The 17,659-nt window shown below is 39.7% G+C and overlaps 1 protein-coding gene across 4 annotated transcripts in view; it reads left to right on the top strand.

Moving 5' to 3' along the window:
- Window positions 1–17,659, top strand: part of SCAPER (S-phase cyclin A associated protein in the ER) — a 141,925-nt gene that overhangs the window by 45,147 nt on the left and 79,119 nt on the right. For all 4 annotated transcript variants that reach the window (XM_064668442.1, XM_064668440.1, XM_064668441.1 and 1 more), the window contains exons 18-21: window positions 1,195–1,276; window positions 1,387–1,539; window positions 2,704–2,811; window positions 16,331–16,467. In XM_064668442.1, coding sequence (XP_064524512.1) covers window positions 1,195–1,276; window positions 1,387–1,539; window positions 2,704–2,811; window positions 16,331–16,467 — 480 coding nt within the window. The remainder of the gene's footprint in view (window positions 1–1,194; window positions 1,277–1,386; window positions 1,540–2,703; window positions 2,812–16,330; window positions 16,468–17,659) is intronic.

The following is a 17,659-nucleotide window of genomic DNA, read 5'->3' as shown; positions in this document are numbered from 1 at the left end:
CAGTTGTTTAGTGTTTATCATGTGACTTACTTCCTCCCCCATCTTCTTTCCTATCTGCTTTTGTATTTTCTGTGGCTTTTTGTTTTCAAATGTTACTTTATCTGAGCCTTTACTTTTATGTAAATGATTTTGGGTTTTTTATCAGATTTCTGTTTAAGAAACAAAAATCCACTCATAACAAAACCCATTGCAGTTTGGGTAATATTCCTTATGTTAACCTTTCTAGTTCTGTCTCTCAAGCTACTTTAATTTTAGAATGCCTTTTAAAAAGATGGCTGATGGCTTTGAATGACTTCATAGCTCAGTTTTACTCAAAGCTTTTGGCCCTTCAGAACTGCCAGGCTTCTGGGAGAAGTGTTGCTCTCCCATCCCATTTCTTCTTGGACAAACAGCATGAGTTGCTGACTGTCTTCCTTTGTAGGATTTCATAGCTCCCTTGGCTTACTGATCTCTAGGAAGTTGTTCTTGAAACTGTTACCTTTTCTCAGACAGGAAAGAACCCCAAATCTCTTCAACAGGTGATGCTTGGGAATTCACAGACTCTTTTGACACCCACATGCATGAGATCTGTGCTGGGGAGGGGAAGAAGAGTTGCTCAAAATGAAGAGGACAACTGAAGTGTGAGGCATGTTCAGTTTTGGGAAGAGGGATGTAGGGCACACAGGTTCAGTGAGCAAAGTAGGTCCTGGCTGCAGTTCCGTGGAGAAGGTGACAGATGAATGTCTCCTCTTCTGCTCTCCTTTGGTCTCTTGAACATTTAGAATTGCAGGATTCCAGAGCATCAGTTTATCACTCACAGCTGTACCGTTAGATGTTGGTCGGAGTTTCATCTGTAAGTTCCTGTATTCAAACTTCCTCTGATGAAATGTTTCTGTAGAACACACTGCCCTCAGGATGCAAAGGGTGACATGGTCTCACGTTCCTCACTGCTGACTGTTATTGCTCTGATTTGGACTGAAGGATGGTCCAGGCTCTGCTGCAGAGGTTCTGTGTCTGTCTTTATGAAATCATTCCAGTGAAAATATTTGTATTCTCTGTTAACTAAGTTGCTTTTTACTGTTTTTCTTTTCTCCTGAACCATCTTCAGCTTCATTTCTGAGTGTTCTTTTTCTCCATTTCTAACAGAAATCTGTCAGTATTATTCATGCTTTACATTATTGCAAGTTCTCCCTATTTTTCTTGTCTTTTGGTTAGAGATCGAGAAGAGAGGTTGGCAGCTCTTACTGCAGCTCAGCAAGAAGCCATGGAAGAACTACAGAAGAAGATTCAGCTGAAGGTATGAAAGGATACATTAGTTGAAAAATACATCCATTTTTCTTTGCACAGTTTGATTCCACCGTAATTCAACGTGATTTTTCTTCGTTGCTTTGATTATTTTCCATTCAGCATGATGAAAGTATTAGAAGGCACATGGAACAAATTGAACAAAGAAAAGAGAAAGCAGCTGAATTAAGTAGTGGAAGACATGCTAATACTGATTATGCACCAAAACTCACCCCCTATGAACGAAAGAAGCAGTGCTCATTATGCAATGTGATGGTAAGTTGGATCCAGGGAATACTGTGGGAATTGCTGGGCCAACCCAAGCCATGAAGGTACAAGTTGTGCTTCACTCACAGATGAGAGTGTTGCACATCTACTGTGTCCCCTCTGCTCTGCACCTTGCTCTGCATTCTTCTATCTATGTAAATCTATAAAGATGGGTTAGGGAGGATTTGAAAGAACTGTAGAGTTGTGGGTGGAGTGGAAAGTGTGGGCAGTGCCCAGTTATTACCTGTCTCTGCCAAGAAAAGCGAGGATCCTGGAGCATCAGATGGAAGGTAGTTTAAAGCCAAGTAAGGAATGTGGTTCTTTACCTAGCAGGTAGCTGAGCTGTGAACACCTTGTTCTGAGATCCTGTGGATGTTTGAATTTGCTGTGAGTTCAGGGGTTGATTGGACAGGTTTCATTGGATTGAAGTTCGCTGAAGGATATGGAGAAACCACATCAGACTCAAGAAATCCTTGAATTGAGTTTGGTTGGATGCTTAAAAGGGATGGAAGGGAAAATTAGTGTCTGCTTTGTCTCCTCTTTTCCTTCATTGTCTTATTTTTTGATCACTGTTGGAAGCCTGGCAGATTTCCAACCTCCCAGGTATCTCTGCTTGTGTCTGCCCTTCCCTGTATCCCAGGGAAAATGCAGAAGAGAAGCCATACACTCACTGAGCAGGAAGGTGGGAGATCTCTTCTTGTTGATAACTGGTTTCACTGATTTGCAAGGACTGTGCATTATTGCAGCCTTATATGCTACTAAGCATTATTTCCTGTAATTGCTGAATTGAGCAACATTGCTTGGGATCACCTCAGGCAGTGCTGGAACAGAAACTCAGGCTCAGCAGACTGGAGTCTTGCAATACTCACTGATCATGCATCTCAGAATGAAAATCCAATATATGAAGGTAGATTGAAGTAAGAATGAGATGAGAAGCCAAGATTTTTTAATCTGTTATTACACTGCTGGCTAGCAAATCATTCTGTAGTTTACTCCTAAGTCCTGCAGAAAAGATGTTTATGTAAATTAGGTTGAGGAGTAAAGTACTGTGCTTGAATTTTCTGAACATACCCCTGACAAATTGGCATATTTTTTATTATATTTTAAATACTGTTATTTATGGATGATGGAATTTGCAAAGGAAAAATAACTATTAAGTCACTGTCATTACAGATTTCATCAGAAGTGTATCTATTTAGCCACATTAAAGGGAAAAAACACCAACAAGCTGTGAGAGAAAACAGTAGTATACAAGGACGAGAGCTTTCAGATGAAGAAGTGGTAAGTTTTGTCATATTTTTTATATTATCTCTAGTTTTAAATGCCATTCAGCTGAGTAGCCTGTGAAAGTCTTGAGAATTCTTATAAAGGAATTGAACATTTAGCGTGGGAATCATAGCAGACTAATGAAAATAAATGAAAGAAACAGTGCATTCAAATGCTTCAGGCAATTGCCATTTGAAACAGATTCTCTATAAAATGCGACAAATCTCTATTAATCAAAGGCATTTTTCATCTCACTATAATCCTTTTACCATAAAAATCTGATATATTGCAGGTGTCGGCATCTGGCATTTTTCCTTTGTTCCTTCTTGTTGCTGAAAACACCTCAGTCCTTCCTTACCTGGTCAGATGTGATGTCCTGTGCATCAAGGTCCTTAGTGCTCAAAACTGTAGTGCTAAATTACTTTAAAATGTAAGGTTGGAAATGTTTTTTAAGTGTTAACATTGCTAAGAAGAGCAATAGTTAGTTTTTCAGTAGCTTCTTTAGAACAGTTGGCACTTCAGGTGATTTTTAGGAAGCAGTTGAGGATGTTTCTTACTAAATCAAGAGACTGTGCTGTAGAAAAGACACCTGAATTGTTGTCTGGTTTAGTTTTTCTTTGCTGCTGCCTGAATTGAACTACAGGGTTGAGTCAAGGCCTTTTCTTTGGGAATTTGAGTTCTGCCACATCCCAAAAGAATTGTGATTGCCTGTGTATTATACCTGTCAGGGGTCAGGAGGACATACTGAGCAGGCCAGTTCTTCAGTGCTGATTCAGGTTTAACTTGGTCATGTTTGGGAATCTGTTTCCGATGACACCGTTCAGTTGTCATAATTTTTTTCACTTTCCTTCACAGTTTTTGTTACTATTATGTACTAAAATATCTGTGTTTACAGCTTCTTACATCCAGTTGTAACATCTTTGCTTTTTTAAAAAGCTTTGGAGAGTTAGGTCTCTGAGGTCCTGAAACCCACAGGGGTGGTTCTTGGTTATCACTGAAAGAACAGAAAAAGATAATTGGAGAGATACAGGAGTCTGGAGGGTTAAATGTTTGCTGAGCTGCACTTTGCCACCCCTTCCCAGTTGTAATGAAAGTACATAAACTGTTTTTTCAGCTGCTTTTTTTCCTCTTGGACAGTGGTTAGTGGGCAGTTGTGTGATTTTGGTGTTTAGGTGCCAGGGGTACCTCACTGGATGTGTGGGAGGAGGCTCCCTGCTGCATCCCTTTGCCTGGAAACACAAGCTGGGAGGCCAAAGTGTGGCCAGTCTGTAGCACTGGGATGGGCTGGGATCTCTCCAGCCTTTGCTGGTGTCTGTCTGGCCACTGGTGACTGAGCTGTGGTTCTTGCTGGGCAGCTGGCTCAGCTGAATCTGGAGGAAAACAGTGAACTGGATCTCCTTTTGATTTAGCATTATCCACTCTTCACAGCACGTGATGTGGTGGCTTAACAATCCCAGCTTCCCCAAAAAGGCATTGCTCAGGACTCTTCCTTTGCTCTCTCCATTCCACACAGCTCTGCTCTCTCTTCACATGCAATGGTAGCTTTATTTTTAAGGAGCTTGGGAAGCAAATAACATCATATTTTCCTTTTGGACAACCTGAACCCATGCTAGATGGTGACAAGACATGCTCTGATGATCTCTGGTATCCCAGGAAATCCCAGAGCAGGGCAAGGTGTGATAGACTCTGTTCTGGCATAGGGAACATGTACTTTCCAGCATATTTTCTTCACGTACCAACAGCTGCTTTTGCACCCAGCTGATGGAAACAGAAGTTCCACTAGAGGGCACAGAGATCCTGATTTTTGTGGTGTCCAACATCATGTGCTTAAATCCAGGGTTTCTCAGCAAAAAATTTTGATGTGAACTTAAGACCAAGTTTAAGGCTAAATGTATGTTTCTCTTGAATAATAATGCAGGAGAGAAAGGAGAGAGCAGTTCTAACTGAATGAACAGTTTGAGGATTATGATAGTGGATTTTAATATTCTTCAGGGGGTGCACAGTATTTAGCATGCTGGCAACATATGGATGCTTCCACTGTTAAATATTTTATATGTTATGTATAGCTATATTTCAATTAGTCTGAGTATAACATTCTGAATTATATTCTTGTAATCTGAAATTTCCTTGGCTTGAGGCCCTCTCTCCTTTTCATTACTTATTATTTTTTCCAAAGAGCAGTAGTAAGATATGCATGTTAGGGATATGGTCACTGCAACGTAGGAAAGTAGTTTTATTTATTGGAGCAGTCTGCTTTGTGTACCCCTTTATTCAGCATGCACAGTTAATGCCACCTCCACAACTAAAGCCTTCAGTAACTTCTCAAGTTTTGAAATAATGGAGAAAAAAAATCAAGAGTATTACATAGAAGTAAAACCATGTCCCAGGGAAGCTTTATAATACCCATGGTTACTTATTTATCACTGTTTTCAATTTTTTAGTCAGTGAAGGTAACTCTAGTGAGAACATACTTGTACTACTTAAAGTTATTACTTGTCATCTGTGATGTCTTTAGATTATATATGTCTTGCCTGTGACCCTTCTTCTTTGACAGAAAAGATTTTATTTATATCACCTTTGACCTAATAAAATTTCACCTTTAACCTTATGCACTTGACACCCCAGATAACTTACTCTTGATCTCTGACTCATTTTGTGTTCAGCCTGCTCAGTATAATAGGGAGCTGCCTAGAAAGAAAGCTTTTTTGAAATTGTAATCTGATCATAGAATTTCTTTGTTATTACTTGAGAAATCACAGGACTTGAAATATTTTCGTCTGTATTGGTGTCTCAGAAGGTAAGATTTAGGTATCTCCTTAAGACTTCAGAAACTGATTTAAGTAAATGATTATATCATTTCTCTTCACATGGTAAGGATTGTTTTTGGTTGATTTGACTGTAAACAGAAAGTTAAAAACTGTACTAAATGGTCATTGACACTGAATTTTCCAGGCTGGGTGGATGCTAGGATTTGATCTTGCCAGATGGAAAAAGAAACTGATACATTCTAGGGCTTTTCCCTTTGCTGTAGCATTTATAAGTTCTGTACTTTTACATTTTCAGAGATAAAAGCAGACTTCATGTTGGAGCAGCATCCCATTGTTTTGGAATTAAATGTGTATTATGTTTAATTCCATCCTGTGAGGTGAATTCACTTGTGGCTGTGATGTGCTTGGTGGAACACACAAACACAAGAGTTTTGCTTTGAAGGAGGACACTAAAAATGAAAAAGCTTGAAGTTCTTTCTCAGATTGTGTGACAGCTTTGTTTCACCTCAGCCTTTTGGGTGAAAATCCCCTCATTTAGTGGTTTATTAGTCTCCAGCTGAAACAGATGGAGATTTCTCTTACAGAGAACACCTATGGGTTTTGAAACATTTTGAAACATGTGCAAGCAAATTAAAGTTCTATTCACATTTTTTACTTCCTTTGTAACTTCGCTTTTTTCTGGCCTTTTATAGATAGATGAATTCACACAGTTGGTAAAAACTCTTCCAGCAGGCTAAAAGCCATCTTTCCTTCCCTCCCTTTCTGAAGCTTTCTCTGTCCCACGTGGTTTCACCGTGCAGTAACAACGTTCTGTCTCCATTATCTCTCCCTGCTTAAATGCCTGGCTTCTGCCATCAAACTCTCAGCTTTCCCTCCTTTTTGCATTGCCATTTTCTGTGCTATTGATTTCCCGTCCCCTCTCTCAATATCCATATTGCTTTCAGCTCAGCAAAAGATGTAAACAGTGTGAGCAATTTGCTTTCATTGACTTCACTGGAATCAATTAGTATGTTTGTAGTCCTGACTAATTACTTTGCTGAATTAAAGCCTGTGTGACACAAAGACCTCCCTGAGAAGGTGCCTGTGAAAGCCACAGGACAACACCTGGTGATTTCATTAGGCTGAGGGGTCTCTGCAAGGACCTTGTAGATGTTTGCTCCCACTTGTAGCTCCTATTGATCCATTTTTATGCCCCTCTGCTTTCCCTTTTGTCTTTGCCTTTCTTGCCTGTCCTAGTTTGCTTTGAGAAATACCCCTAAGATCAGTAATCCTTACAGCTTGCTCCCTTTGAACCACTGTCCCAGCTCTTGTCTGTATCTCCTGGCATTTATTTATATGCCATGGTTTAAAGGTACTTTTAGAATATAAATCATGTCATGCCATGTGGTCTATGAATGTTTCCAATAAGTGAAAAGTACTTCTAAAAACCAGATGAAATAGATAACTTGGCAGGAGTTGCTTAATTTATATAAGGTGCATGCTAAAATTTTATGTATTCCGAAGCAGGATGGAGGAATATTAATGAGCCTTTGTTTGCATATGTGAAAAATGTGCCTTTTTTTTTTTTATCAGGGAAGAAAACCGACTCTATTGTCGTTATATAAATGAAACAAAGAACTTCTAAGAGGTGTATTTAGATCAAATGAAAACATAATCCCATGATGGAGCAGAGAGGTGGTTGTTGTCTGAAGACTGACAGCGCTAAAATGTGAGGATTTATATAAAGACGTGGTTGGTTGAGCCCACCCACGTTCCTTTGAAAAAACCAGCTGGCCAGTGCCTGAAGCTCCCTCAGGAGTGTTTGCTGCCCAGTTGGCCAGGGCTGCAGTGTGAACCTGCCCTGGCACAGCCCTGCCCAGGGCCCAGGCTGTGATTTACAGCCTGTGCTGTGCTGGCAGCTCCCCCGGGCAGGCTGGGGCTGCTGCAGGACGTGCTGGGAGCCAGCCTGGGCAGGGCTGTGCCAGCCAGGTGAGGGTTACAGCCAGCACAGCACACGGGCAGAGCTGATGTTCCTGGCAGTTGGAATTTCTAAAAGCTTTTCAGGGTGAGGAGTTGTCGTTCTGAAAGAAATGGAGCTGTTCTCTCAAAGTTATGTTCCGCTTCCGTTATTTGTTGCAGAGGAAATTACTGATGGAAAGAGATGTGGGAATAGTTTCATGCCTTACCCTTGCTCTTTTTCTTCAGTATTTACAAGGAGCTTTCTTTTCTGGGACATGATGATGCCTGGAGTTTGCTAAATTATTTTTTTTTAGTTTACTATGTTTTCATTAACAGTTAAATATAACTATTGTTTTATTGCTTTAGCTTTAGCAGTATTGAAAAGAATGCATTTGTTTTCCTTTCTGAATCAGTGTTTTCAAGTTCTTCTATTTAAATGAATAATAGTGTTCTATGAACTCCTTTGGTAACATGTCTAAAAGATATGATTAAGCAAAGTGGAAAATAATAATAATAAAGATTATTAATTTTTTAGTGTCATCTAATAGAGGAGTTTGAGGTATTTATACCCACAGGTATGTGGTCTTTTAAAAATTATTACACACAATTAATAGTTCTCTTTTTTGTTCTGGAACATTCACGTGTGTGTTACATGTTTACTTGTATTCACAGAGTCACTGAATGGTTTGGGGTGGAAGGGACATTTAAGCTCATCTTGTTCCCACCCTCTGCCATGGACAGGGACACCTTCCACTACACCAGGTTGCTCCAAACCCCATCCAACCTGGCCTAGGACACTTCCAGGGAAGGGGCAGCCCCAGCTGAAGTCTGTGTGCCCAATGTTTGCAGCCCTGGGGTGTGTTTGCCCTTCATCTCTGGTGACATTTGCCTGCTCTGTCAGACCAGTGCAGTACAGGGAGATGATCCCCACTCAGCTCTGGTGGTACAGAGCACTGAAGGCAGTTCTGGGCAGCATGGTGGTGCAAACTATAGTTTGGTCATGTGTAGAACAATATTCCTGTGTCTTTTATCCCCAGACTTACAGAATATAGACTTCATTGTAAAGTCTTTTTTTTTTTCTTGGCATCTGATTATAGTTCTCCAACAGTAGCCCATTTTTCTTCTCTGTGGCTCAGTGGAAGCAACCTGTAAATCACTTGCAAACAAGAACTCCCCCATCCCAGTAAAGCCTCAGGTTCTGGCTGAGTTGGCTTTACTCAATGTTTTTTTCCTGAGGAAGGAAGGATTATTTTTTAGAGAAGGGTTGTGTGTTGCTAGAGGAGTGGAATTGGGCCAAGCATCTGTGGTCCATTTTTTGTTTATGGATTTTTCATATCTGTTGGATACCTGTGGTCCTTTCAGCCCAGGAACTCAGGCCATGTCATTCTGCTGTGAATGCTTCTGTCCTGGAAGAAGCTGTCATGAACAATCAAGTAATTAGAAAGTCTAATCCACGGTGCAGCTTGCAGAAGGTCTCTCAGTGCTCCATACATCAATTCTGCTTTGTTGTACTTTGTGTAGCAGTAGCTTCTTACCTTTAATTTATTATAAAGTGTTGTTTTTCTTGGCAAAAACGTACGTGATTAATTGTTTATTGGCTGTGCCTTTAATTGTGCTAGATCAGTGCCAGCAGCTGCACTCTTCCTCTTTTTGGCTTGGATGTCTTGGATATTCACAGCCAGTAAGAAAAACTACTGCTGGCAGGGCCAAGTGCACTCTCATCTCCCTGTTTCTCTCAGTTGCCCTTGCAGCCACATGATAATGTCAGTGCCTTCCAGCTTTCCCCCCTCGTCTGCAGGGATGCTTTCCATGGCCAGGATGCAGAATTCTCATTCTCACAGAGGAAACACCTTCACTTTGCTTTCTGTTGCCCCATTTTGGAGCGACAAGTGGGAAAGGGAATGATATTAAAAATTTAAAGAAATATCTGACCCTACTATTAAGAGTATTATTTGCTATTTATCTTGGTGGCAGACTGTTGTGTCATTGAATTTAAGGACAAGCAAGGTGACTGAAAGTCGGTACAAAAAGTAAAAATAGTATTTAGTTTGGGCATGCTGAAAAGCAGGATCATGAAAAAAATTAATTAAATTCAAGATGTGAAGGAAATAGTATGTGAATATTTGTTTCTTTATAACCTGTTTCTTCATATATGTATCAACTATAATAACTCTTATTAATGGTAACAGGTAAATACCTTTTCTTAATCTGAATCTTCATATTTTGGAGTGGATCGTCACTTGTGGTCTTATAACAGTATTTGATTTCTTTATGATTAAGAATTAATGATCATTTGTGTTTCAAGCTGTCATTGTTTAAAATCGAAATATGCTTCTGATCTAACTCACAGTCTGCTTCAGCATCTGTTTTCCATACTAAATATTGTCCTAGGCTGTGAGGAAAAAATAAAATACTGAGGAGTTTTGTTGAAACGTAGTAAAATCGTGAACAAATATTCCTGTGGTAATGTGATTTAGAACTGAGCCTTTAAAAACCTTAAAAATTTGGCAAATATATCCCATAAGTGACTATATACACAAGTAAGAAACCATTATTCCTGACATTGGTAATAAATATTGAAAACATATTTAAATGATTTTCTGCACCCCTATAGGGGGGTGTTTTTTTTGTAACAGGTAGAGGTGTAGAACCAAAAGGTATAGTAGCCTTCAGAATAGTTACCAATTGATTTGTTAGAATATATTCCTTATGTACCTTACCTTTATGGAAAATAGTCCGTTTGATATATGTATTTTTTATTAAAATGGTAAATGAATGACAGCCATTATTATATGATATAAGCTACTACAAGTATTTCTTTATATATTAATGCTGATATAAGGGGGCAAGTAACAACAAGTGTTTGAGTGCTCTGAATATGGAATTGAGGTAAATAGCTACAGTCAGATGTTTTTCAAGTTACCTTGGTCTGCAGAATTGGGTTAGAAAACTTATAAGAATGCCTTTTCTTTCAGAAGGGGGGATTCAAGGTTGGAAAGAATACAAAAATAATAAGAATAACCAGTCTTATGGTATTCTGGCACTCCTGCTTCAGTTCTGGCCAGAATCCAGAAATATGGAAGGGAATGAAAATGAAAAAATAACAGAGGAAAAAACCTCTATAAACTCTTCAGATTCAGGAAGGTCATTCTGGCTCAGTTTGTCGAGTGAAAGTCCAGTGGCTGGGAAGGTTTTCCACTTAAATGACATGGTTAGTTTATAAATAATGGGACCAGGGTTAACTGAGCCCTGGCTCACACTCTGTGCAGGACAAACCGACAGGGGACAGTCAGACCTTCCCCTGCCTGGAGCTGGACAGAGGATTTCACTGCAGAGCTGCTTTGTGGGACCCCCCAGAGCTCAGAGGAGGCACCAGACAATACCTGATGCGCTGGGTGCTGGTCCTGCCCACCCCTGCCAGCACCTGGCTGGGTGTTCAGAGCCTGGCTGTTCCTGCACGTGTGGCAGAGCCAGCCCAGAGCAGAGTGAGCACAGGGACTGAAATTCCAGCTGCCCTGCAGCTACACAGCCAGGCTGGGCTTTTCTTCTTGGCTCAGAGGCTTTGCTGTAAGATTGTCCTGCCTGCTCAGGCTTGCCCCAGGCAGAATTCGTGAAAAGGCAACACTTACTTAACAGGAAAGGAAGGGGAAATAAGTGTTTGTGTTACGCTTGGTCCTAACTTTAGACTGAGGAATTTCGTGGGGCAGGATTCTGTTTGGCACACTGCACAATTTAATAATGTTCCTACGGATATTTGCTGAGTAGTGAAATAGTAGCTTATATGTAATACAGACAGCCAAGAAGTGTCATAGTCAGAGATGGGGTAGGAACATAATTTTGCAGTTGTGTTCTGCTTTGATAAATACTTACATATCCAAAGTTTCATCTGCATGGACAGATACGTGGCTGCTGCTGCTGGAATCAGGATATTAAATGGGTAGAGCTAGTGAAGAGTATTGGTGTTGTGAATAGGTATTGTATGAAGAGGATGTCAATTAGGAAATTTCTTCTCCAGCTGTTGTATTTTATATAGATTACTGAGGTTCAGAATCCAGTTTATGGTATGGTTTTCCTCATCCAAGCAGAAGTGGACCCTGCTCAGCTATATAGCATTTCAGCATTTTGTAGTATTTGCTACACTGCTCGTGGAAAAACTTTGCAATTCTATTTGTTCTACAGTCTGAAAATGTATTGCAGAGGATATTGATTATAATGCTGTTATTCCTGTAAATGTAAACATGTCAGGTAAGAAAAAGGAGTGTAATTCAGTGTAGAGAGAAAAACTTGGTTATAAGAAGTGCTTAGTCAACTAAAATTATCAACTTCACGATATGAAACGAGCAGGGTAGATTTTCTGTTTCAGGCAGTTGAATGGGACTAGGCAATAACCAGCAAGAATGTGACTTCAGGGGTGACCTTATTAGTTTTAGCTTTAATGGTTTTGGCAACTCAATTTCTCTTGTAGTTTGTAGATGAGGCCCATCTGTCACATTTGGAAAGTTTCAGGATTCTCAGTGACTGAGAGTCAGACCGGTTGAGGATGGAGGGAGAAGGGAGGAAAAGCAAAGTCATTTTTTGTAAATAACCTAATTTCTGTCTGCTTCATGGTGGCTGCAGTTTTACATGTGCATTTAATGTTAGTCTTTATCACCTTGCTTGTAAACCAAGTATTGGAACTTTTACAGGAAATTTATGTCGTTTTAAAAATTACTTCGGCATTATATAAAAATTATTAGAGGTTATATGGCTTTGTCAAATAGCAACATGTGTCTGTACAGAATGCAGTTCAATATCACCTGGAATATATTTACTATGTTACTTTTCTGCTTCATAGCTTTTTCAGCTAGAGACTGAGAGTCTCCCTCTAAGAAGCAGGTCCAGTATACCTGGGGATTTTTAGAAGTAACCCTAAGCTTGATAAATGCACATAAATAACACTGGAGAGAAATAGCAGGAGTATTTCTACTCTCAGGGGTTGCTGAGCCGTCATCATCTCAGTATACACAGAGGAACATACACAGGGGATCATGAAGAAATACATTAGCCCTCTGTTCTTGTTTCCATATTTTGCAGCTGTACATCCCAGCATGGAACAGTCTGGCTGCTCTTTGTGGCACAGATTCTGCCATCTCTGGGAAAGCTGATCCCTTGTTTTGTGCCAGCATTGATTTCAGCTGTGGAGCTGAGAGGATGAGTAGCAAGTATGAGAAGTGATGGCAGAAATCTGATACATAATGACCATCATAGCTGGTTCTGTTTTAATCCTGAGACAGGGAGTGTTCTGTTAGGACAGAACCAGCAAAATTCATAAGCCTTTAAAACAGAGATTTAGAGAAATTGTGCAGCTAAAACTGATGGGACTGAAACCTCACTGAACATTTTCAAGTAGGTGTGAATACAAATCTTAATGACAGAAGATTTCAGTAAAAAAGAGCCTCTACTTAATAATGCTTTGCATTTTTAATGGCCTAAATTCTCCAAAGATCTGGTGCTTTACTAGACCTGGGGATTTGGGGTCAGAATATGCTCAACATAGCACAGAATGAGGCCAATAATGACCCTTCACTTGTCGTAAAGACAAACTCAGAATGCTTTTAGGGAGAGGGTAAATTAATTTAGTCTCAGAAATTCTTACAGCATATAACATTTACTTATATAAAAATAATAACAAAAAATAGTGAAAGGCTTTCAGGAAGAAGTGACTGGATTACCCAGTTATTCTGCATTACCTTTATTAGAAATACACCCCCTGAGACTGAGGAGTTTCATTATGGCTTAAATGAAAGTTTGCTTTGAAAACACTGCACTGGCCTCACTCCCTTTGGTTGTTACTTTTGTGATATGTTAACCTGTCCAACTAATGGCCATGTAGGTAAAATTACTCATTAATTTAGTTATTTAAAGGATGGGACATCCTGTACTTCAGTGTGACTCAGTGGATTTTCAAACCTTAATATTTTCAGGTAACTGGTAGGAGGTTGGGAGTAAATATTTTCCCCCTGCTTTGAAGGGTGCTGTGGCAGCAGCTCTCTTCAGGTACCAGTTGTCATCCAACACCAAGCTATTAATTTTACTTGTTTCACACCTGAATGGTGTCGATCTGCCCACTGTGCTAATCCCACGCTTTGATCTGTACCTTCCAGAAGTGACTGTTTTTGTGACACAAGGTATTATTACTCTAGTCTGCCTTTAATGAGCTGTATGTATGAGGTCTGATAATATCCCAAAGCGCCACACGTGAAAGCTGAGAACTCTGAGAACCATCCTTCCCGGAGGTTCATGTGAACAAACGGGTGTGACCACGGGCTGTGCTCTCTTGGCCCCACAGGCTGGGGGATGAATGTGCTTGGTGAACCCTGTAGTTCCCTTCAAGTCCTCTGCTAAGCCACAGATAAGATGATGAAAAAGGAGATGAGTGTCTGGGAAGGGGATGCAGAGCTTTGTCTCCCTGATTCCTGCCCAGCACAAGTGTGACCCCGTGGTTGCAGTGCTGCCCCTCTTGAGGGGGAGGCCATTCCACAGTGGCCTCTTCATTCTGCTCTACTGTCACTTGGAAGAAACAATAGTTTGAAGATCTGATGAACCAAAGTCCCAGTTTCACTGTTGAACAAAGATGTAGAGCTACAGTAACCTTTGTTCTGTGTGTTACAAGTGCTGCATCTCACTGGTGAGGCATGAGCTAAGCTAAGGGTGGTGCCAAGGTGCACTGGTGCCGTTTGGAAAGCAGGGATGTACCCACCCAATCCCACCAAAATAATTCATAAATAGCTTTTTTAATAGATGTCACAAGTGAAGTACCCAGAAACTTGATAGCAAAGCAGTAGTGCCATAGTCTGTTTTGAGGAAATCCTTTCTTTTCTCAACACTGACAGGCTCAAACTCATTGTTTCCTGTGAAGTTTGAACCTTATGACCAGGCTTCTGGTTTTTAAGGGAAATTTAGGGGAAAAGCTATTTTTAAGTGGGCCACATCTCTCTAAAGAGACAAAATTGAACTTGGATTTCATAGCCAGGACAGGGATGGTGAAGGGGCTTGAACACAAGTGCTGTGAGGAGAGGCTGAGGGAGCTGGGGTTGTTGAGCCTGGAGAAGAGGAGGCTCAGGGGAGACCTCCTCACTCTCCAACTCCCTGACAGGAGGGGGGAGCCAGGTGGGGGTTGGGCTCTTCTCCCAGGAACCAGCAGCGGGACAAGAGGGCACAGTCTTGAGCTGTGCCAGGGGAGGTTTAGGTTGAATATTAGGAAGAAATTCTTTACAGAGAGAGTGCTCAGCCACTGGAATGGGCTGCCCAGGGAGGGGCTGGATTCTCCATCCCTGGAGGTGTTTAAGGGCAGACTGGATGTGGCATCAGTGCCATGGGCTGGGAACCACGGCGGGGTTGGATCGAGGGTTGGGCTGGATGATCTCAGAGATCTTTTCCAACCCAGCTCATTCTATGATTCTTTGATTCTGTTCTGCACTGCTACAGGTGGGTTAAGAACTAACTCATCACAAACTGTTGCCCTCCTGGCTCAGACTCACAGGCACAGCCTTCTGAGATACCTTTAGGAAGTTTTCTTTTAAGTACGTCTTGCTAAAATTAAATAATATTAAGGGCAGGGAAAATGCTTACAGAAGCTGTTAGAATGATGTGGCTGTAGCAATATATAACAACATGCACAGTTTGAAGAACTTCAATATTCCTCAAATACATTGAGGAAAAAGTGCTCAGGTGTGCTGGGAGGTATCCAGGGTAGCAGTGGAGCAAAGTGAAAGTCGATGTTACTTTTACAATTTGCTTAGAGTATTATGCTGGATTACTTATGTCTAATATTAATTCAGTGTTCATTTTGCATTTATATGATTTAAGATACTTATTTCATTTACTGTTTTCACCAAATATATATTGCTAGGTTATATCATGCAGCAATGCTTTCCAAAAACTAAGTGGTCTTTTTCCAGGAAATTTCACAGAGATTTATTTTGTTTTCAACAGGCATAGTATTTTCCTCAATCAGTGAAAGAAAATATAGGTTGTTTTCTGGAAAATGCTGTCCATAAATTTTTTAAGGCTTCACCTTTTACTTTGAATTTTAAGGATACTTACCAAAAAGAAAGGAATAACCACTTCTGATTGTGGCCCTAATCATATTCAAGGCTAAATTATCCTAATAAGCAGTGATAACCTGTACTTCATAATATGTTTGGTATTCTACAAGAAAACAGATATAAGCCTCAGTGGATTAAAAATTGTGTAAATACATTCTAGTAACTGGCATTAAACTAATTGTTTAGCATTTCTTCTGTGGGAAGCGGAGATTTTACCAATATTTTACTTAAATTCAGATTTGTTCATGTGAGAGGAAAAGTAATATTCCCGCTAATAAATGGTAATATTGTGAGTAGTGAATAGTTTCAATGTATTTTAATAAAGTTAAGGCAAGTTTAGATTTTCATGAAGAGTTAAAATAAAAACCAGAATTAGCTTCTTTAATATAATGAATTATGATAATAGAGCAGGTTTCATGTAGCTGTAAAGGGCAGCTTGGAGGAGAGAAGATGTCAGCTTGGAGTTCATACTTGTTAAATGACAGTTTCTTGAAAATAAGGCACAGTATTTATTCTTCTTTTAATAATTATTCTCCCTTTTTAGAAAATACCCATTATTTGTTCTCTCCAGTGTAAAATAATCTCTTTCCCAAGATCTATTTTAAAATTTGACTTCATTTTCATAACCTCTTGTTAAATATTATAAACAGGACAAAAATAATACTGTTTTTTCCTGGGAAGGTAATATGTGACCTCCATCACATACTATAACATTAAATATTATTTCACTGTTTTCTGCAGGAGCACCTGTCATTAAAGAAGTACATTGTGGACATTGTGATTGAGAGTTCTGTTCCTGTGGAACCATTAAAAGATGGAGAGGAGAAACAAAAAATTAAAAAGAAAGCCAAGAAGCTAAAGGCACGGATGAACTCCAGGTAGTACAAATTCCTTTTTATTTTTTTTTCCTTTAAGTTTTGTTCTAAACTTTACCTTTTGTCCTTTAGTATGAGTGCAGTGGAAGGCTGAAAAAAATGTAAAATTATTTGCTTTGGGAGTGTCTTGAAAATAACACTGATGAGCCTAATTTATGGCCACTTTCTCTGATTGAGAAAGAAAACTGAATATCGATCTGGAGCCCTTGGTTTCACCTGTTAAGAGCTTTTCTCATAATTGGATGCCAGTGCCCTGCCAAAACTGTAGCCTCTTCTAGCATACAATAGCATGTTTAAATTTGTGTAAACCATGCCTATTTTTCTTTCTAGCTATTGATTTTTAAATGAAGTATCAAAGAAAATCAATAGTAATCAACAAATAGGAGTCAGCCCGCTGTGGTGTCAAATCCCATGACTAAATTTAATCATTTTTTGTTGCCTGTCACAACAAGAAGAATAAAAATATCTTAAAATGGAAAGTGAGCTGTCAGACCTGCAATTTGTTCTTAGTCTAAAAAGTGACATCTGCAAATCAGTATGATGTGCAGGACATCATTCTATCATGAACTGGCAGTGTCACTCTCTAGAGCTGAACAGTCCCCAGCCGAGGTTAATACTTAATTGAATATTGTAATATATTTTTGCATTTCTCTCTAAAAATACTTCTCAGGAGGTAAGAGTCATTGTTATGTATTTTCCCTGCCTTCTTAAGCAAGAAGGGCTTCAAAGAAGAGAAGAACACCTGCCTGGATTTTTAGAGCTCCAGTAAAAATGAGATGTTTTATTAACTCATGATAGTGCTAATAAAGGCACATCAGTCTTCAAACACACCACACTTTTACAATGTATTACTGTTTCTGATTGCTTTCCTCTTTGAATGAGCAAATCCACTGTCTGAACAGCACATTAGAACACACTGTTGAAAGTGGATAACGTTCTTCCAGGTTTCTGATTGCTCAAGATGCAGAGTTATTCATATGACCTGTTGATTTAATGCAGTTACTGGGTCCAATCTCCAGAGCTGCTTCTGTTGAATTTAGTCAAAGATTTGTCAGATCTCAGAATACAGGTTCAAATGATAAATAGTTTGTTATTGGCACTGAGAGGAGAAAAACTTTTTCAGAACAACTTGAGTTCTTACGTGTCAGACTGCTGGGTGAGTCAGCATATTCCTCATGAAAAATTGTAATTAAAA

The sequence above is a fragment of the Pseudopipra pipra genome, chromosome 12 (genome assembly GCF_036250125.1).
Source record: "Pseudopipra pipra isolate bDixPip1 chromosome 12, bDixPip1.hap1, whole genome shotgun sequence".
Lineage (NCBI taxonomy): Eukaryota > Metazoa > Chordata > Aves > Passeriformes > Pipridae > Pseudopipra > Pseudopipra pipra.
The sequence above is the reverse complement of the archived record's forward strand: the minus strand, read 5'-3'. Positions and strand labels throughout refer to the sequence as shown.